This window comes from Cynocephalus volans, chromosome X (genome assembly GCF_027409185.1).
Source record: "Cynocephalus volans isolate mCynVol1 chromosome X, mCynVol1.pri, whole genome shotgun sequence".
Classification (NCBI taxonomy): domain Eukaryota; kingdom Metazoa; phylum Chordata; class Mammalia; order Dermoptera; family Cynocephalidae; genus Cynocephalus; species Cynocephalus volans.
This window is the reverse complement of record NC_084478.1, coordinates 83811763-83834326: the sequence shown is the minus strand read 5'-3', so window position 1 is coordinate 83834326 and position 22564 is coordinate 83811763. Positions and strand designations below refer to the sequence as shown.

General features: G+C 33.9%; 1 protein-coding gene across 2 annotated transcripts in view; it reads left to right on the top strand.

Annotated features, from left to right (window-relative positions):
• ABCB7 (ATP binding cassette subfamily B member 7) overlaps window positions 1-22564 on the top strand; it is a 115240-nt gene that overhangs the window by 73607 nt on the left and 19069 nt on the right. For both annotated transcript variants that reach the window (XM_063083401.1, XM_063083400.1), the window contains exons 5-9: window positions 18293-18425; window positions 19301-19569; window positions 20375-20463; window positions 20556-20643; window positions 21525-21699. In XM_063083401.1, coding sequence (XP_062939471.1) covers window positions 18293-18425; window positions 19301-19569; window positions 20375-20463; window positions 20556-20643; window positions 21525-21699 — 754 coding nt within the window. The remainder of the gene's footprint in view (window positions 1-18292; window positions 18426-19300; window positions 19570-20374; window positions 20464-20555; window positions 20644-21524; window positions 21700-22564) is intronic.

Below are 22564 nucleotides of genomic sequence, written 5' to 3'. Positions count from 1 at the left end.
AAGACATTGTCAAATGTTGTGATGAATCCTGCTAGTACTTTCAAAGCATTTAGTAAACAATTTTCTTTTTACTAGACAGGAACTAGACCATAGAATAACTTTAGGCATGTAGAGCATAGTACTAGTATGGTACTAGCATTTAACTATCCCAAACACTATTTTTCCAGCTTCTGGACTGTCTTTAGTTTAAAAGTAATCACTCTTCCAAATCTATAAAAATTGACCCTTATTTATTTTTGAGCCGTATCACAGGTATGTTTTATAATTTACCTGTAAGGATGGATTCTGTCCCCTTTCATCACATGACTTCCTATTTTTTCTTAAATCTGATTACATGCTTTGACATATAAACACTTCAGACCAATCTAGGCCCATTTGTACTCTGGTTTTCCCTACCTCCTCCACGTGTTCTGGGAATTTTAATGCAGGATTCAGGAGTCTTCTCAGCTCTAAATGCCACCCTGCTGTCTGTGCTGCTGTGGTGGTATCATGACTAAGCCTGAGACTTAGGTGATAGAAAAGGAAGAAAGAAATGTCAAGTGAGAAGAAGAAAAGGGCAGGAGGATTTCATGCTTAATGTATGAGGCTACAGCATAGCATAAGAGCTTGCTTATTTACCTTTTAATGCTCTTTTGATTCTGAGGTTCTTAAGGTTGTCATTGTCTCCAGCAAAGATTTTAAAGATAAAGTGTAATGTGCAGAGATGCTTTGGGGCCGGGAATAGACCCTAGAGGGTGGGGTGGTATTCCTTCTAGCAGAGTTGCGGCAATTCCATTTTAATATGTTGGGGACCTACAGGAGATATATTTCAGGGATTTTGTTGCTGAGAGAGACAGAACATATTTGTCTTCATTCCTTAAATTCTTACAAATCATATGCAACTTCTTTTCTTACCATCTATGCATATATCATAGGAGTATCACATTATTATTAATCTGGGGATTTTGAGATCTTCTAAGGTTTTTGATTTTTTTAAAATTCCATCTTTATATTAGTATTTTATATACAACCATGCCAGGTTTTAAGGAAAATATAAAATATATTTACTGAAATATCTGATTTTATAAAATAGATGTTACCTTTGGGGCTGGCTGGTTAGCTCAGCTGGTTAGAGCGTGATGCTGATAACACCCAGGTCCAGTTTCGATCCCTGTACCGGCCAGCTGCCAAATAAATAAATAAATAAAACATGTTGGAAAAAGATAAATAAATAAAAATAAAATAGATGTTTCCTTTAATATTACCCAAAAAAGGTTTATTCATATTATCTAATCACTGCTATCTTAGAAACCACTTAGTTGACAGAGAAATTGGGGACAAAGGAAATTAAAGTATCAAATGCAACTGTTGGTAAGAATGTAAATTAGTACAAGTGTTGTGGAAAACAATATGGAGGTTCCTTAAAAAATTAAAAATAAAACTACCACAATCATCCAGCAATCTCACTACTAGGTATCAAAGGAAATAAAATCAGTATGTCAAAGAGATATCTGCCCCCCCCCATGTTTATTGCAGCAGTATTCACAGTAGCCAAAATATGGGAATCAACCTAAATGTCCATCAGTGAATGAATAGATAAGGAAAATGTGGTATATATATATACAAAGGATTATCATTCAGCCATAAAAAAAGAAATTCTGTCGTTTCTGACAACGTGGATGAACCTGGAGGACATTATGTTAAGTGAAATAAGCCAGGTACAGAAAGAAAATGCTGCATGAACCCACTCACGTGGAATCTAAAAACATTGATCATATAGAAGTAGACAGTAGGGTGGTGGTTACCAGAGGTTGGGTGGTTAAGGGAAAACGGAATTGGGGAGATGTTGATCGAAGAATTCATAATGACAGTTAGATAGGAGGAATAAGTTCAAGAGATCTATTGGTGACTACAGTTAATAATGATAAATTGTATTCTTGAAAAATGCTAAGAGTGGATATTAAGTATTCTTACCACGGAAATGATAATTATGTGAGGTAATGCATTTGTTTATTAGCTAGATTTAACCATTCTACAATGTATATATATACTTCAAAACATTATGTTTACATGTTAAATACATATAATTTTATATGTCAGTTTAAAAAATAAATTTGAAAAAATGTGTCAAGTGCAAAAAGGGACTCTCAACTAATAATCTGTTAGAAATCAAAATAAGCTTTCTTGAAAATTATGAAATAATTTCAAGAGAGAGTATGACTTATAAAAATAAAATCAATACTCCTTTTCTTCAGGAATGCATCTATTATGTAAAGTAAGGGGTAATATATGTGTTAAGCAAACATTTATTGAGTGACACAAGGTACTGTGCTATGAAGCTGGGAATACAAAGACGAATGAAACATGGATCTTGCCCTCCTGGAGTTGCAGTATACCAAAGGAAAAAAATATGCAAATAATGATAAAATATGTATGATATACATAATATAAACATCCAAAAGTAGACACAAATTAAGTTCTATGGGAGCGCCAACACTTAGGCTTTAAGGAAGACTTCATGGAGGAATGAGCATTTTCCAATAACTATTTTGACATTTGTAACTTCAAAAAATTCATGCAGTTCTTGCTTGACTTTGATTTTTTGAGATTTTTCTGAAAAACACTTTTAAAAAAAAAATGCAACAATGCTACCTGAAGCCTTTAAGTTGAGAAGTTTGATTTATATCCTGGGAGTATATTTTAGAGGAGACTATATTTTAGAGAAGTTTTAAGCTTACAGAAAAATTGAGCAGTAAGTACAGAAAGTTTTTATATACCCCCTTTCTTCCCACACATGAAGTTTCTTCTGTTATTAACATCTTGCATTAGTGTCATTCATTTGCTAAATTGATGAACTAATTATTTTTAAAACATACATTATTATTAACTAAGTCCATAGTTTGCATTAGGATTTACTCTTTGTGTTGTAGAGTTATATGATTTTGGGGAAATGTGTAATGTCATGTATCTACTATTATACTATCATACAGAATAGTGTCCCTGCTCTAAAAATCCCATGTGATTCACCTTTTCATCCCTTTTCTCTTCCTGCCAAATTCTTTTTTTTTTAATTGGTTGTGAATATTCATGGGATACAGAGCAAATTGTCACCACTCGTGCCTAAGATGTGATGGCCAGATCCATACTGGCAGCATGCCCATTGCCACAAATTGTGATTATACCCCATCCCCCACCCACTTATCCCCCCAATTATCCCTGACCCCCTTCCCCATCCCCCTTTCCCCACTCCACTTTATATCCCTAGGTATGTTCTCTCCCTCTGTAAGTCCAGTGCCCCACTGTGGTCTTTCTTTCCTTCCTTCTATCTCTCTTAGTTCCCACTTACGAGTGAGTATATACAGTATTTATCCCTCTGTGCTTTGCTTATTTCATTCAACATAAGTTTCTCCAAACTCATCAATGTTGTTGCCAATGGGAGAATTTCATTCTTTTTTATGGTAGAGTACTATTCCATGGTGTATACATACCACATTTTCCTTATCCAGTTGTCCATCAATGGACATTTAGGTTGGTTCCCTGTCTTGGCTATTGTGAACAGAGCTGCAATGAACATGGGAGTGCAGGTATCCCTTCGACATGGTGATTTCCTTTCCGTTGAGTATATACCCAGAAGTGGCATTGCTGTATCATATGATAGTTCTATCTGTAGCTGTTTGAGGAACCTCCATACTGTTTTCCATAGTGGCTGTACTAATTTACAGTCCCACCAACAGTGTAGGAGTTTTCCCTTCTCTCCACATCCTCACCAGCATTTGTTATTCTCTGTCTTTTTGATTATAGCCAGTCTAACTGGGATGAGATGATATCTCAGTGTGGTTTTAATTTGCATTTCCCTGATGACTAGTGATGTTGAGCATTTTTTGATGTACCTGTTGGCCATTTTTATGTCTTCCTTTTAAAAATGTCTATTCAGTTCCTTTGCCCAGTTTTTAATTGAGTTATTTGGTTCTTTACTGTGTAATTGCTTGAGTTCCTTGTATATTATGGATACTAATCCCTTGTCTGATGCATAGTTAGCAAAAATTTTCTCCCACTCTGTAGGGTGTCGTTTCACTCTGTTGATTGTTTCCTTTGCTGTGCAGAAGCTTTTTAGTTTGATATAGCCCTATTTGTTTATTTTTCCTTTTGTTGCTTGTGCTTTCAGGCTCATGTTCATAAAGTCTGTGCCCAGACCTAGTTCCTGAAGTGTTTCACCTATATTTTCCTTTAATAATTTTACAGTTTCAGGTCTTATACTTAAGTCTTTAATCCATTTTGAGTTGATTTTAGTATATGGTTAGAGGTGCATGTCTGGTTTCGTTCTTCTATGTATGGATATCCAGTTTTCCCAGCACCACTTATTGAAGAGGTAGTCTTTTCCCCAATGTATGTTTTTGTTTCCTTTGTCAAATATCAGATGGCTGTAAGCCTGAGGAATGATTTCTGGGTTCTCTATTCTGCTCCACTGGTCTGATTGTCTATTTCTATGCCAGTACCATGCTGTTTTGGTTACTATAGCTTTGTAGTATAATTTGAAATCACTGATCTATTTACTGTTAGAGTTTTACCTTTTCTAGAACGTCATATATTTGGAATCGTATAGTATATAGCCTTTTCAGGCTCCTTCTTCTGCTTAGAAACATGCATTTCAGGTACTTTCATGTCTTTTTGTGATTCAGTAGTTCATTTCTTTTAATTGCTGAATGATATTCCATTGTGTGGTGTACCATAATGTGTTTATCCATTAACTTGTTGAAGGACATCTTGGTTGCTTTTAGATTTGGGCAGTTATGAGTAAAGCTGCAATAAACATTTGTGTGCAGGGTTTTGCATGGACATAAGTTTTCAACTCATTTAGGTAAATACTAAGGAGTGCAATTGGTGGATCGTATGGTAAGACTATGTTTAGTTTTCTAAGAAGCTGCCAAACCATCTTCCACAGTGGCTGTATCATTGTATCATCAGCAGTGAGTGAGAGTTCCTGTTGCTCCACATCCTCACTAGCGCTCAGTGTTGTCAGTGTTTGGAATTTTAGCCATTCTAATAAGTGCATAATGGCTTCTCATTTAGTTCTAATTTGCAATTGCCCAGTGACACATGATGTTGAGCATCTTTTCATATGCATATTTGCCATTTGTGTATCTTTGTTTTTGAGGTGTCTGTTCAGATCTGTTGCCCATTTTTAAATTGGGTTGTCGGTTTTCTTATTGTTGAGCTTTAAGAGTTCTTTGTATATTTTAGATGCCAGTCCTTTATCAGATAAGACTTTTGCAAATATTTTCTCCTAGTCTGTGGCTTGTCTTCTGATTCTAGAACTGAAGTTTTTAATATTAATGAAGTCCAGTTTACCAGTCTTTCATGGATTGTGTTTTTGGTGCTATATCTAACAAGCCATCTCCATACCCAAGGTCACCTAGATTTTTTCCTGTTACATCTTCTAGAAGATTTATAGTTTTGTGTTTTACATTTAGGTCTGTGATCCTATTGGAGTTAATTTTTATGAAAGGTATAAGTTCAGTGAAGAAGATTATAAGGCAATTCCTACGTTTTTGGTTTTTTTGTTTGTTTGTTTGTTTTGCATGTTCTTTTGCTCAAGCACCATTTATTGAAAAGACTGTCTTTTCCACATTGGGTTGCCTTTGCACTTTTGTCAAAGATCAGTTGACTATATTTGTATGATTCCATTGATCTATTTGCTTATTCTTTGACCAAAACCACATTGTCTGGATTACTGTAGCTTTATAGTAAGTCTTACAGTTGGATAGTGTCAGCCTTCCAATCTTGATTTCTTCTTCAATATTGTATTGGCTATTCTGAGTCTTTTGCCTTTCTGTATACACTTTAGGATCACTTTGTCCATATGCACAAAATTACTTGCTGGGATTTTGATTGGGATTGTATAAACTTATAGATCAAGCTGGGAAGAACTGAAATCTCAACAGTATTGAGGTATCCTGTCTGTGAACATGGAGTATCTCACCATTTATTTATCTTTGATTTTTTTCATTTGAGTTTTGAAATTTCCCTCATATAGCTTTTTTATATATTTGTTACATTTATACCTAAGTATTTCATTGTTTGGGTGCTAATTTAAATGGTAGTGTATTTTTTATTTTAAATTGTGTATTTTCATTGGTGTTATATAGGAAATTAATTGGCTTTTATATGTTAATTTTGTATCCTGCAACCATGCTATAATTGCTTATTAGTTCCATCAGGGTTTTTATGTTGTTGGTGATTCTTTCAGATTTTCTACATAGACAATCATATCACCTGCAAAGAGTTTTATTTCTTCCTTCTTAAAATGTATACCTTTATTTCTTTTTCTTCTCTTATTGCATTATCTAGCACTTCAAAGACAATGTTGAATAGGTGTCATAAAAGAGGGTATCCTTGCCTTATTCATAATCTCAGGGGCAAAACATCTAGTTTCTCACCATTAAATATGTTGTTAGCTTTAGGGTTTTTTGTAGATGTTCTTAATCAAGTTGAAGAAGTTTTCCTCTAACTTTGCTGAGAGTTTTTTTTATGAATAGGTTTTGGATTTTGTTAAATATTTTTTCTTCATCTATTGATATCATCATACGATTTTTCCTCTTTAGCCTGTTGGTATGATGGATTACATTCATTTATGTTCAAATGTTGAGCCCAGCCTTCCATACTTAAAATAATTCCACTTGGTCATGTTGTATAATTATTTTTATACATTGTTGTATTTGACTTGCTATTATTTTATTGAGGATTTTTGTATTTATATTCAGGAGAGAGGGTGGTCTGTAGTTTACCTTTCTTGTGATGTCTTTGTCTGGTGTTGGTATTAAGGTGACTCTGGCCTTATTAAATGAGTTAGGAAGTGTTCCCTCTACCTCTATTTTCTGGATGAAATCATAGAAAAATTACATCACTTTTTCTTTAAGTATTTGATAATATTTACCAGTGAAACCATTTGGACCTGGTGCTTTCCATTTTGGAAGGTTATTAATTATTGATTCAATTTCTTTAATAGATATAGGCCTATTCAATTTATTTCTCTTGGTATTGGAAGGTATGTTTTAAGGAATTTTTTCATTTTACCTAAGTTATCAAATTTGTAGGCATAAAGTTGTTCATAATATCCCTTTGTTATCCATTTTATGTGCATAGAATCAGTAGTGATGACCCCTCTTTCATTTCTGATGTTATTAATTTATGTCTTCTCTCTTTCTGGCTTGGTTAGCCTGACTAAAGGTTTATCAATTTTCTTGATCTTTTCAAAGAATCAGTTTTTGGGTTTGTTGATTGTATTGATTTCTGTTCTAACTTTTATTCTTCTGCTTACATTGGACTTAATTTGCTCTTTTTCCAATTTCCGAAGGTGGAAGCTTAGATTATTGATTTTAGATCTTTCTTCTTTTCTAGTATAGGCATTCAGTGCTATAAATTTCTCTCTAAGCACTATTTTCACTGTATCCAACAAATTTTAATAAGCTACGTTTTCATTTATATTTAATTTAAAATATTTTAAAATTTCTCTTGAGATTTTTTGATACATGTGTTATTTAGAAGTGTGTTATTTCATCTTTGGAATATGCCTACTATCCTTCTGTTATTGACTTTTAATTTAATTTCATGATTGTCTGAGAGCATACTATGTGTGCCGTATGTTCTTTTAAATTTATACAGTTGTGTTTTATGGCTGAGAATATGATTTATCTTGGTGACGAATATATTGGATATTGTTGGATGAAGTACTGTATGTGTCATTTACAGTCAAATGATTGATGGTGTTTTTTATTTCCACTATATCCTTACTCATTTTCTGCCTACCACATCTGTCAATTACTGATGGAGGGTGTTGAAGACTTCAACTATAATAGAGGATTCATCTATTTTTCCTTGTTATATCACATTTTGCCTCACACATTTTGACATTTTGTTGTTAGATGCATACACATTAAGGATTGTTATATCTTTTAGGAGAATTGAACTCTTTATTATTATGTAATGCCCCTCTTTTATCCCTATGATTTTCCTTGCTCTGATGTCTGCTTTGTCTGAAATTAGTAGTTATTCCAGCTTTACCTTTATTAGTATTAGCATGGTGTATATTTCTGCATCCATTTACTTTTTATCCATCATTTCTATATTTAAAGTGGGGTTTGTGGTTGGGTCATGAGTTTTGCATTTTTTTAATCCATTCTGACAATCTGTCTTTTAATTGTTGCAGACTTTTCACATTTAAAATGATTAATTGTAAAAAATTAATCAGTAAATTTATTAAGCATTCTCTGGGTTTAAAACATGCTACATACAGAAAAATATAAGTAATTTGACATCAGTTGTAATGTTTTCATCAAAGGATTGTAGGAAACCACAAGTATGTCCCTTGCAAATAGAAGCTGCTTTGTAATGAATATATCTTATTGTAAGTTCTCTTATTTTCAGGAAATAAAAGGTTTTTTCTTCAATTGATTCTTTAAAAAAAGTAAAATGATTAATTGATATAGTTGGATTGATATCAGTCATATGTGTAACTGTTTTCTATTTGTTGTCCTTGTTCTTTGTTTTTTGTTTTTGTTTTTATTTTGTTTCTATCTTTTTCTTCCTTTTCTGGCTTTAATTGAGCATTTTATATGATACTTTTTTTTTCTATTCTTTTAACATTTTAATTATACTTTAAAAAAATTTTTAGTGGTTGCCATAGAGTCTGCAATATACATTTAGAGCTAATTTAAGTCTACTTTTACATAATATTATACGGCTTCGTGGGCAGTGCACATAACAGTATGCCCAATTTATTCCTCCCATCAGTTATATATTGCTGTCATTTATTTCATCTATTCATAAGCTCTAATTACCCAATACCTTGCTGTTATTCTTTTGAAGAAACTGTTATCTTTTAGATTAGTTAAGAATAAAAAATAAATGATTTAAGTTAATTTATTTCTTCTTTAACATGCTTCTTTTCTTTATGTAGATCTGAGGGTTTGACCTATATCATCTTTCTTCTCTCTGAAGAACTTTGTTTTAACAATTCTTTTAGGACACATGTACTGGCAACAAATTCCTTCAATTATTGCTTTTTAAGAAAGTGTTTATTTCTTTCTCACTTTTAAAAGACAGTTTTACTGGGTACAAAATTCTAGGTTTATAGGGTTTTTTTTCTTTCAACAGTTTAAGTATTTCATGTTACTGTCTTCTTGCTTGCATGGTTTCTGAAGAGAAGTGCAATGCTATTTTTTATCTTTGTTCCTCTATAGGTAAGGTATTTTTTTCCTTTGCCTTCTTTTAAGATTCTCTCTCTTTCATTTTCTGCAGTTTGACTATATATGCCAAAGTGTAGTCTCTTTTTAGATTTATCCTGCTTTGTGTTCTCTGAGCTTCCTCTGGATCTGTGATTTGGTGTTGTCATTAATTTTTTAAAATTCTCAGCCATGGGCTGGCCCCGTGGCTCACTCGGGAGAGTGTGGCACTGGGAGCGCCGAGGCTGCGGGTTCAGATCCTATATAGGGATGGCCGGTGCACTCACTGGCTGAGTGCAGTGTGGACGACACCAAGCCAAGGGTTGCGATCCCCTTACCGGTCACAAAAAAAAAAAAAAAAATTCTCAGCCATTATTACTTTAAATATTTCTTCTGTTCCTTTTTCTCTTTTTCTTCTGGTGTTCCCATAACACATATGTTACATGTTTTGTAATTGTCTCATAGTTCTTGCATATTCTTTTTCATTTTTTTCATTCATTCTTTTTTTTTGTTGTTTTGCTTTTTACTTTTTACTTTATGAAGTTTCTATTGACCTACATTTTCAAGCCCACTCTTTCTTTTCTCAGTTGTGTCTGGTCTACTAATGAGCCCATCAAAGGCATTCTTCATTTCTGTTATGGTGTTTTTGATTTCTAGCATAACCTTTTGATTCTTTCTTACCTCTCTCTGCTTACATTACCCATCTGTTTTTGCTTGCTATTCTCTTCTTCCATTAGAGCTTTTAGCATATTAATTATAGTTGTTCTAAATTACTGGTCTGATAATTCCAAAATCTCTGTCTTATCTGAGTCTGGTTCTGATGCTTACTTTGTCTTTTCAGACTGTTTTTTGCCTTTTAGCATATCATGTAATTTTGCTTTTGAAAGCTGGACACAAAGCTACTGGGGTGAATAGGCCTTTAGTGTGAGGTTTTATGTTTATCTGGCTAAGATTTGGCTGTGTTTAATATTTGTTGTAGCCATAGGTGTCAGAGGCTAAAATTTTCTGTAATATCCTTGTTTTTGTCTCCTTCTATTGTCTTTGAGTTTCCCTAGAGACTCCTTTTTAAATAGGTTCTGAACTTTACAGTCCCTGCAGTTGTAATCCCCTGGGATTATAGAGGAGTCCTGTTGATGTGGTGGTAAATAGGGTTAGGAGAATCCTTCTATAATCCTGTGATTAGGTCTCAGACTTTTAGTGAGCCTGTGCCCCTTGGATGTGTTCCTCACAAATGCTTCTCAGCTTTCCCCTCTGCACTTGATGAGACAGGAAAGCTAGAAGGGGTAGAGTTGGGTATTTCCTTCCCCCCAGGTTGGTTATATTCTGATAAAACCCAAGTTGGCTAGGCTTTGGTAAAATAGTTTCCCTTAAGGGAAGGCCTTTGTTAATGAGAACAGCATACTCTGGGCATATTTCAAAATGGTTACTTCTCCCCTCCTCTGCTGGAAATATGAGGGAATTTTTCTCATATATTCACTGTTAGAACCTGGTATGGCTACTGAAGGTAAGACTCATGAAAGTGTAGACCCCCAGGAGTCTTTAATCTCTTGGTCTAGTCCTTGCTTAGTCTCCAACAATTACTCAACTACCTTTTAAGTGTTCCTACCTACCATTTGCTGCTTTCAGCCATAGATTCTTCTCCCAGTAAGCTGTGATTTTTATGTATTCATCTGTCTCTCCAGTTTTGGTGATGGCAGTTTTCCCTATGATCTCAATTCTCTGTTAGATACAAGAAAAGTTGTTAAATTTTAAGTTCAGCATTTTCTTATTGTGAGCATGGGAGTGATGATTTCTAAGCTCTTTACATATCGCACAAGAAACTGGGAGTTCTATCCTGTAATATATTTTAGCTCATTACCGTAAAATCCAGATACCTGCTAATCAAACATTTTAGGGTATAATACTTATATAAGGCCATAATAGCAAAAAAAAATTAACGAATCGGGTTCACACATCATGTTACTTCCACTGGTTGCACTGAGGTTGTTTATTATCAGTGTGGCCCACTTTTTCCCTCTAATTTTTTTTTTCTTTTTTAACATTTCTCCCTAATTTTTTTAAATCTCTTAAAGAATTCAGATAAGAGCACTTAGATTAGCAGTGTTGATACTGTGTAAGTCAGTTGCTCCTCCATGTTGTTTAATTTGCTTTCAGTTCTGTGTGCTTCCACTGTGAAATAAGGTAAACAAGTTTGTTTTATGGATATTATGACCTCTAGCTTTTCAACTTGCCTACACCACAATTTAGGTGTCTGGGTTTTTTGGGGTTTTTTGTTTTTTGGGATTTTTTTGGTTTTTTTGTTATCTGTTTTTTGAGAATGACATATAGTCTCTATACTTGTATTTTTCAGCTTTGTTATGTTTAAACTCTTTTGTCAAACTATTATGTTAAGTAAAAACAATGAGCATATTTCTTACAAATATTGTATTATGTGACAGTCTTGCATATGAAATCTCCTGTGTGTATGTTATTCATGTGGGTTAGTCATACCTCTTGTTTCACATTCTCAGAATCCATATTCAAGTATGTTGCAAGGATTAGATGAAATAGGCTGTTTTCTGTTGAGGTTACTCCAATCACTTCACTTCTTTGCTAACATTTAGTATTGTCAGGTGTATAGTGATATCTTGTGGTTTTAATTTACACTTCCCTAATGGCTAATGAGATTGACCATCTTTTATGTGCTTAGTTGCCATCCTTATATATTCTAGATACGAGATCTTTCTCAGACATGTGATTTACAATTATTTTCTCCAAGTCTATAGCTTGTCTTTTAATTCCCTTAATAGTGTCTTATGTAGAACAAGTATTTTTAATTCCAGTTTATCATTTTTTTCTTTATGGATTATGCTTTTGTTGTCATGTCTAAGAACTGTTTGCCTAACTCAAGATCATTAAGATTTTCTCTTGTGTTTTCTTCTAAAAGTGTTATATTTTTATCTTTTACATTGAGATCTGTGCTCCATTTTGAGTTAATTCTTGTACGAGGTTTAGGTAGTCGTTCATTTTTTTGTCCAGTTGTTCCAACACCAAGGCTATCCTTTCCCCCATTGAATTTTCTTTGTTTCCTATTGCTTCTGTAACAGATCATTCCAAACTTAGTAGCTTAAAACAACACAAATTTATTACCTTACATTTCTGGAGGTCAGAAGTTCAAACTTAGGTTTTTATTATGTCAAAATAAAGGTATTTGGCAGGGCTGTGCTCCCTCCAGAGGCTCTTAGGGAGACTCTGTTTTGCTTTTTCCTGCATCTAAAGTTTGCCTGTATTCCATGGCTTGTGGCCTCTTCCTCCATCTTTAAAGCCAACAGCATGTTCAGTCTCTGACTCTGACCCTTTTGCTTCCGTAGTCATATCTTGTCTCTTGACTTTGACCCTCTTGCCTCCTTCTGATAAGGACCCTTGTGATTACATTCAGTCCAGCCAGCTGATCCAGGATATGCTCTCCAGCTCATGTTCTTTAACTTAATCACATCTGCAAAGTGTGTTTTGCCATGTAAAAGTATCATCTTTACATGTTCTGTAGATTGGAACATGGAGATCCTTTGGGGAGCCATTATTCTCTCTACCATAGTAATAAATGTAGGTTTGTTTGGGTTTTTTTAATCTATTCTGTTTAATTGATCTATGTGTCTCTCCATTTGCCAGTACCACACTATCATTATTATTGTAGCTTTATAGTAAGACTTAAAGCCAGGTATTGTGATTGTTTTCAACTTTCTTCTTTTTTTTCAAAATTGTTTTAGCTATTCTAGTTTCTTTGCCTGTCCATGTAAATTTTCGAATAATCTTGCCTGTTGCTGCAAAGAAGCCTGATGGTATTCTTTAATGGAATTTATTAAATTTGTAGACCAATTTGGGGAGAACTGACATCCTTACTACACCAAATCTTCTAATGGATGGATACAATATGTCTCTCCATTTATTTAGATCTTCTTTGATTTATTTCATCAGCATTGGTAGCTTTCAGCATAGAAACCCTGTACCTGTTTGATTAGACCAGTAGTTCCAACCACAGGTGATTTTGACCCCAAGGGGGCATCTGACAGTTTCTGGAGACATTTTTGTTTGTCATAACTGGAGCAGGGGAACGTGCTGCTGGCATGTAGTGAGTGGAGGTTAGGGACACTGCTACACATCCAACAGTGCATGGAATAGCTCCTCCCACAAGATAGAGTTATCAAACCTAAAATGTCAATAGTGCTGATGGTTGAAGAGACCCTGGGTTAGATTTCTACTTAAGGATTTCTTTTCTTTTTGGTGGGGGAGAGGAGTGTTATAAGTAATTTTTTTCTTTATATTAATAATTATGGGTTTATATTGATCATTATACTATGTTTATAATTATGTTGGTATTATTGATATATTTGCATTTCAGTCTACCATTTTATTATGTGTTTTTTACTAAATTTCTCTTTATTTTGTTACTCTGTTTTGTCTTCCCTGTCATCTTCTGTGTTATTTGAACAGATTTTGCTGTTCCATTTTGATTTATCTATTGTGCCTTTTAGTCTATCTCTTTATATAATTTTTTTAGTGGTTATTCTAGAAATTATAAAATACATATTAGCTTTTCACAGTCTACTTTGAGTCACTATTTTACCACTTCAAGTGGAATGTAAAAGCCTTACAACCATATCAGTCTCATTTACCTTGTCCCTTTATGTTTATAGTCGTTTTATGTATTATATCTATATATATACTGTAAACTCCATCAGTCAGTTACTTAATTTTTGCTTTTAACCATCAAACATATTTTAAAGAACTAAAGAGAAGAATAGACTTATATTTTCACAAATATTTACCATTTCTGTTGCTCTTCCTTTATTCTTGATGTTCCAGGTTTCCTTCTGCTTTCACTTCCTGTGTGTATGAAGAATTTCCTTTAGCAATTCTTTTAAAGCAGGTCTTCTGGTAACTACTTCTCTTAGTGACACTGCTTCAATGGTGCAGGGGTGCTACCTCATTACTGCTGAGTGGGGTAGGATTTCAGATTCCTCAGTAAGATGCGAGACAATAAACTGGGAAAAAATATTTGCAAACCACATATCTGACAAAGGTCTTATATCTAGAATACATAAAGAACTCTTAAAACTCAACAGCGGGGAAAAAAAGCAATCCAATTATAAAATGTACAAAAGACATGAACAGATATTTCACCAAAAGAGATACAGATGGCAAATGAACACATGAAAAAATGTTCAGCATCATTGCCATTAGGCAAATGTAAATTAAAACCACAATGAGGTATCACTACACACCTATTAGAACAGTTTCAAAATAAAAAAAGTGATAATACCGAATTTTGGTGAGGATGCAGAGGAACTGGGTCACTCATACTTTGCTGGTTATTGTAAAATGGCACAGCCACTCTGGAAAGAGTTTTAAAAAGTAGCAATTGAGTTCTTGGGCATTTGTCCCAGAGAAATGAAAACTATGTTCACCTGTGTGAGAATGTTCATAGCATTTTTACTCACAATAGCCCCAAGCTGGACACAACAAAAATGTCCTTCAGGGGTGAATGGTTGAATAAATTCTGCTTCATTTAAGGAATAATACTTGGCAACAAAATGGAATGAGCTGTTGATACATAGAACCACCTTGATGAACCTCAAGGGCGTTATGCTGAGTGAAACAAAAGCCAGTCTCAAAAGGTTAAATACTGTTTGGTTCCATTTATATAATATTCTCAAAATGACTAAACTATAGAGATCAAGAACAAATTAGTAGTTATTAGGGGACAGAGACTGGGGTGGGGTGCTGTGGGATGGGAGTGAATACAAAGAGGTAGCACAGAGAATTCTCTTGTGGTGATGGAATAGTTCTGTATCTTGATTGTGGTGGTGGTTACATGAATCTGAACATGGGATAAAATTGCATAGAACCATATAGACTGACATATACACACCACACACAAGCACGTGAATACAGGTTAGAAATGGTGAAAACTGGGTGAGTTCTATAGTCCAATGTTAACTTCCTGATATTGATATTGAACTACAGTTATATAAGATATGATTAGGAGACACTGAGTGAAGGGTACATGAGTCTCTTCATACTACTTTTGCAATTTCTATCAGTCTTTAATTATTTCAAAATAAAAAGTTTTAAAAAAAGATTCTCATTTGTCTGAGATAGTTTGTCTGCTGAAGACAGGATATTAGGGAAAACCAGTATTTGCCACCTCCCCCAAAACATCACAGGGTCAATGAAACTGACACATGCATACTAATAAAAACATCTACACAAAATATAATCCTTTCTATTTCTTTAGTGTGTTCCTTTCCTTTTATAAATTACTTTTATGGGAAAATTGACAGTATTCAGTTATTGTTAGAGGTAGTGCCATGTGCTTAGCATTGTGCTGACTGCCCTTTTTCTGCCAATAACAACTCAAGACAAATGACATTCACATATTCTGTACTCTTATAAGAATGTTCCCAAATTTGGCCAAACCCAAAAACATTTTCACAAAAGTAAAATTGCACAACTTTATTGATACATTAGTTTGTCATCACTGATAATAGCTGTGGCAAAGATATAATAGGCTGTGAGTTATGAGAATTGCATGCTAGCTGTAGCCATCACTTTTTCTCCTACTCAGGAAAGTATATTGGAATGCCATTGAAGAAATATGGCATTATTATATGGAAAACCTGGAATCTGCTCAAATTTATTTAAATTACTTGTGACATACTTTGCAATGGTAGCTGGTTTAAACAGTGCATTTGAGAGCATCCATTTTAGGGTGCAGAAGAAGTAAAATGTATGGTCCCTGCCTTGTAAGCTGCTAATATGGCTGTGATGTACTAGAAAAAATTCTGACTCCAACCATCAGACCTAGATTTTAATCTCAGCTCTGCTGCTTATCAGACAAGTTGTTAAACTTCATGGAACCTCAATTTTCTCAGCTATAAGCATGATACCCATTTCATAGAACTGTTATTTCTTTCAGCCCTCACCTTTGTGAAAGGTACTTAGCACCACACCTGATGCATCTAGCTGCTGTTCACTAAATGTTTGTTTTGACACAAAGGTTTGTGCTTAGGTTAAGAAGGTGGTATATCTATACACATATACATACAAACGAATTGAATGAGAGATATAAGGGGTCTTTAAAGAGTTCATGGAAAGATTCATAATATCTTTTAATTCTGTTTTCCCATGAGCTTTTTGAAGTACGCTTATACATTATAAAAGTGATAAATATTGAGGTATAAACTATAGCAATAAGAAGAGTTGGAAAATGGAGTGCCAAATTGACTACAGGTTTCAGAAGAGGCATTATGATAAAAATGGGGTTCAAATTGGGCTTTGAAGGGTGAAGAGGTAGAGAGATAGATAGGGGAGGGGAGATCATTTCAAGCAGAAGCAAGAGCCTGAGGTTATGTGATTATAAGGGAATCAGAATTGAGAAATTTGTACTATTTGGGACCTGCCATATATTCTATTAGATTATATTTTGAAAGCTAGAAACCTTAAAGTTTAAGCAATTTACTCAGTGTTACATTTTTAAAACCATCCCAACATCTGCCATGTATTTTAATAATATTGTTGAATATTAGAACACCTGCTTGGTTGCTAAGACTCTTGCATACCTTACCTTGTGCTGTGGATTATATTGTGTCCCCCAAAGTCCATGTATTAGTAATTTAAACCCCAGTGTGATAGTGTTAAGAGGGTGAGAAATCCTATTATGGTAATTGTGAGGTGGGGCCTTGAAGAGGTGATCAGATTGTGAGGACCATGCCCAAGTAAATGGATTAATCTATTGATGGTTTAATGGTGGTCATGGGCGTGGTTCTGAGGGCTTTAAAGGAGAAAAAGTGAGGAGTTAGCTCTGTCTCTGCTTCACCATTCTGCCATATGAGATCCCCATATCACTGTCACCACCAACAAGGCCTTCACTAGATGTTTTCCCTGGACTTTGGACTTCCTGGCCTTTGAAACTGTAAGAAATAAATTTCTTTTTCTTATAAATTGCCCAGTTTCAGGTATCTGTGTTATAAGCAACAGAAATGCACTCATACACCTTGAAATCTTGATTGGTAAGATTAACATAGCTTCTGTCAGTTGTAGCTAAATTTAGACTTGATGGCAATAAATTATGTTTACCCAAGATGGATGGCATAATAATAAACATTAACAAAAGCTGGGATTTCATTGTTTTTATTAAGCCTTATAGAATTGTTTTCACATGTCATTAATTTATATCAGTTTAATTTCTTTGAAGAAAACTTTGGTACTCTGACAAACTTCCTGTTCCTAAATGATGGTTGGTGCTTTAGATGCTATAACTCTGCAGAAAAATATAGAATAGAATGTGAATGATTAAATATTTGCCTTGAATGTATGAAAGCATTGTACTCCTAACTTTCTTTTTAAATTTTCTTTTGGTGTGTTCTCATGTAGAAATACTTGGTTATTGAAAGCTTGATTTGGTATTCTGTGGGGGGTTTTTTGTATGGTATTAGAGCAAAAAATATTTTTATCGGACAAGTAGATCTGTCAGTGTTTTTTTTTCAGTAGTGAATCAGCCACAGATATTTGTAACTTATCTGCTTTTGAGATCCTTTTTGCTGTATAATTTGTTTTACCATTATTTTGGTGAACAAATCATCTTTAAAATATTTATTGAATACCTACTGTATACAAAGCATTATACTCAGCATGGGTGGGACAAAATAACTCTCGTATGATACAGACCCTCAAGGATGTAGTAGGAAAGGAAAATGTATACACAAATAACAACAATATAAGTCAGCTCACTTTAAGAACCATGAGCTCTGTAGGATTTCAGATAACAGAGAGCATTTTCGAGTCACTTATCAGGGATTATTTCATGGAAGCAAGAGCATTTGACTAATTCATATAACTTGTAAATTAATATTAACATGGCACTGTGATGTAGGAATCCTGAAATGACAGCTCTCCCAATGCTAAAGATTTTCTCTTTATGAATTGGGAAAATCATTCCAATACCAGTAAATGGTTAATATATATAAACATTACCATAAATACTAATTTAAGGTAAATATTTGTACTTTTATAAATCTGCATGTGATGGATAATTGATGTTTTTATGTTTTTAGGCCATGAATATTATTGTTCCCTTCATGTTTAAATATGCTGTAGACAGCCTCAACCAGATGTCGGGAAACATGCTGAACCTGAGTGATGCACCAAATACAGTTGCAACCATGGCAACGGCAGTTCTGATTGGCTGTATGTGTGATTCTTTAATCTGTCTACAGGTGTTGACTTTCTTCAGGAAGATTCCATCACATTTGAGCAGATGACCTTTTCACCACAAATGCAACTTAGAATTTCAGATGTTTTTTGTTTTATGTGAGATTTTTCTTTTGATGAGTGGTTTTTTAAAATTTCTTTGTGTGATATACTTTCCAAAAATTTTATGATAACAGTAGTATTTTCCAAGTTCTAGAAAGCAGTAATATGAAATAAGACATTAAATTCATAACAACCACTTCTAATAGGCCCTTAATAAGATGCCTTTCTAGTAAGGCCAGTTGTTTTCATGCTGGTGTTTTGCTGTTAAATAGGAAATAGCTAAATAACAATATATGTGTACATTAATGCTTTATTAACATAAATTCAATAGCCATGACACAAATATACAACTTGAAAAGAACAGAATATGAATGCTTTGTGTCCCCATGCATTAGAAAGGATACATAAGTGGGGGAATGCTTTTAGTCAAGATATTCGATTTTTCAGGATCTCAATTTTATCATTTTTATTTGGGGGAATTGAATTAGATCAAAAACCTCAACAGATACTGTACATTTGTCCACAATAAGGCCATATGGGCTATTAATTTATTAAAAGTATTTTAATTGGACGAAATCCTTCAACATCTGAAAATCTGGGGAAAATAACACTGAAAAGGATTTATGATGCTAGAAAGTTTAGTACTCATTAGGCTACCTGATTTCTAGGTTTTTTAGTGTAAATATTATGTTATATATTCATTCACTTAGTTATTCAGTATACAAACATTTTCTGAGCCCTTGCCATTTTTGTATTCCTTTGATTCTAATGTTTTTACCCCCCATTTTTTCTTTTGAATGTATTGTTAGATGGTGTATCAAGAGCCGGAGCTGCCTTTTTTAATGAGGTTCGAAATGCAGTATTTGGCAAAGTAGCCCAAAATTCAATCCGAAGAATAGCCAAAAATGTTTTTCTCCATCTTCACAACCTGGATCTGGGTTTCCACCTGAGTAGACAGACAGGAGCTTTATCTAAGGCTATTGACAGAGGAACAAGAGGTATCAGTTTCGTCCTGAGTGCTTTGGTATTTAATCTTCTTCCCATCATGTTTGAGGTGTCACTTGTCAGTGCTGTTTTGGTAAGTAAAACATTTTCATAAGAAGCTTTTATCTTACATTCTCATTAGTAGCAATTGAGGATCTGAAGCTGTTGTGCTGTTGCATACCTATGAGTTTGAAAGTAAATTCTATAATGCCAGAAAGATTATGCAGTTTAATTATTTTGCCACAAGCTTCAAGGGACTGTCCAAATTCTTAATCATATTATTATAAAGAACTATTCATTCCTTCATATAGATCAGTTGTTAACTAGTGCGTGCAAGGTTCGTGTTTTGTTTTGTTTTTTAATCATTATACAATGTAAACATTTTTTGTGGCCCTTTACCCATTTCTCCCTTATTCTTCGTCCCCCTCCCCCTTTCTCACCTGTGGTGGCTTCAGTTTCATTCTCTCCTTTTGAAAATTCAAGGAATTATTGTGATTGTTGTATCTTTCTTTCTTTTTTTATTTAAGCAGAAATTTTTGTGTATAGCATTGGACTGCTGTGCTCAGAATACCTAGATTTCTGTTCACCATTCATAACATTTTAGGCAATTTCATATTTTTTGGTTAAAAATATATTTCTTTTTAGGCTTGTTGTACTATTTTATTATTAGTATTTGATGGTAGTATCAATGTGGCAAGCGCAGTTTGACTTTCTTCCTAAAGTAACAACCCAAAGTAGATTTTCTAAGGTATTTGATTTTTCACCCATTATTCATATATACAACTTCCCACCATCATATTTTTTATTAAAATCTTTTGACTGAGATTTGCTGTTGTATATTTTAAACTCTTTGACCAGAACAATGATTGTTTCTTATTTCTTCTTCGGACTTTCTCCAGTATTACAAATGCGGTGCCCAGTTTGCATTGGTAACCCTTGGAACACTTGGTGCATACACAGCATTCACAGTTGCAGTCACACGGTGGAGGTAAGGTGTTCCCTGGTGGCCAGTCAAGGTTCAGAAATTAGTTATGCTTTTATAACATACATTTCATGGCTGTGCAAATCTTTGTCTTACAGAACTAGATTTAGAATAGAAATGAACAAAGCGGATAATGATGCAGGTAACGCGGCTATAGACTCACTGCTGAATTATGAAACTGTGAAGGTAATATGTTTAATTATACTTTCCTCAGCCTTTCACACTGCACTAAGATTTGTTCTGCCATTTAATTTAATAGGTCTTGTAAGTTAGAGCTTCAGATTAATATAGGATCTCTATGTGTGATGGAATAATACTATTTTATTGCTTTTCTTTTGTTTAGAAATTGCCATTCCTTTTCTCCTCAGTTTTTGTTTGGCATCATTGGAATTTTACCTTCTGAATTAATTTATAAGTGATCATAAATATATGGTTAGCATCTTGATTTAGAATGAGCCTTAAGCTAATCGAACTGGCATATATGTTCTTGATACTCTATCCCTTGGCGTGCGTAGCATAGTGCTTCTCATTAATTCTTTCATTTATTTGTTCATTTTTCTATTTAACAAATAGTTACTGAATGTCTCCTATGTGCAGAGTACTATGCTAAGTGCAGTGATGGGGGAGGCTGGTTAAAAAAAAAAAAAAAAGATTACTGTGTAATCTCTGCCGTCCCAGAATTTCATAATCTACTGGGAGAGTTAAAGTAAGTTTGCAGGTAACTAAACAAGACATACGTGGTGAGGGCAGAAGGAACTGCCAGTTCAGAGTCTCATGGGATCAGAAGAAGGGTTTGTGAAGCAAGTATCATTGAAGGCTTTATTTAGATCTAGGTTTGAATTAGCTAGTCATTCAGTAAATGTTGGATGAATTTTGTGGACTTTCCAAATACAATCCATTGTCGAACACTGCAAGAGTATCATAGTGCAATGTATTGAAAGTTTTTAAAATGGAGTCTGCAGTACAAAATTGTATCTGTACATGAAGTCTGATGAAAAGTATACTGATCATTTAGAATAAATTCCAGTCAGATTTGTTCATAGTTATTATTTTTATGTATTTCATAGTATTTTAATAATGAAAAATATGAAGCACAAAGATATGATGGATTTTTGAAGACATATGAAACTGCTTCATTGAAAAGTACCTCTACTCTGGCTATGCTGAACTTTGGTCAAAGTGCTATTTTCAGTGTTGGTTTAACAGCTATAATGGTGCTCGCCAGTCAGGGAATTGTGGCAGGTAATGGATCTGTGGTTATTACATTTATAGGCTTTTTAATTTAACTTTTATAAATATTGACAAACTAATGTGTATTATATTAGTCTTAATTATAATGGATGTTCAATAAAGTGCATTAACATCCTTGGAGTACTTTCCTTTTTGTATCTTAATGTGTTTTCTTGATTGTTTGATAGTGCTTTTTACTTCCTTTTGTTTAACACTGGCTCTCTCATTGATTGGGATTACTGTTTATACATTTATGGGTCTATAACCTGATTCTTTGAGGAGCAGCTTTTTTTTTTTTTTTTTTTTTTTAAAGAATCTAGTATTTCTAATTTCTCTTGTAGACCTAGAAAGCAATTTAATTAACATAGTGATTAGTCCAAAGGATTAAAATGCAAGCAATCTTTTTTTAGAATTAACAGTATCCTTTTAATCTATTAGTTTTTTAATCTACAAAACACTTCAAAAGTAAATAATGTCTGTGCCTCTTTTCTGTAAACCCCCCACTCGGGATTCATTCATTCACTGTGACCTTAATATGTGGTTTATCATTCTCAGTCATGATATCTATTTGCTCTTATTTTTAAATATATACGTTTTTAAAATTTCCATTTTACACTATAAAGAAACTGTTGTTAGTGTCTTAGGAAACAAAGGAGAAAATTTTAGCCTTCCGATTCTATCCTCACGTTCGTGTGTGTGTGTGTGTGTGTGTGTGTGTGTGTGTATTATATATATTGTATAGGTGGGCTTTTCCCATTCTGCTTAGTGTATACCATGTTCCTTATATTGCCTAAACCATGGATTAGAATGCTGTGAAATTGAATAGGCCTAAGGTGGCTGATCATGTATATTTTGAACTGTATTTCGTAGTAATAGG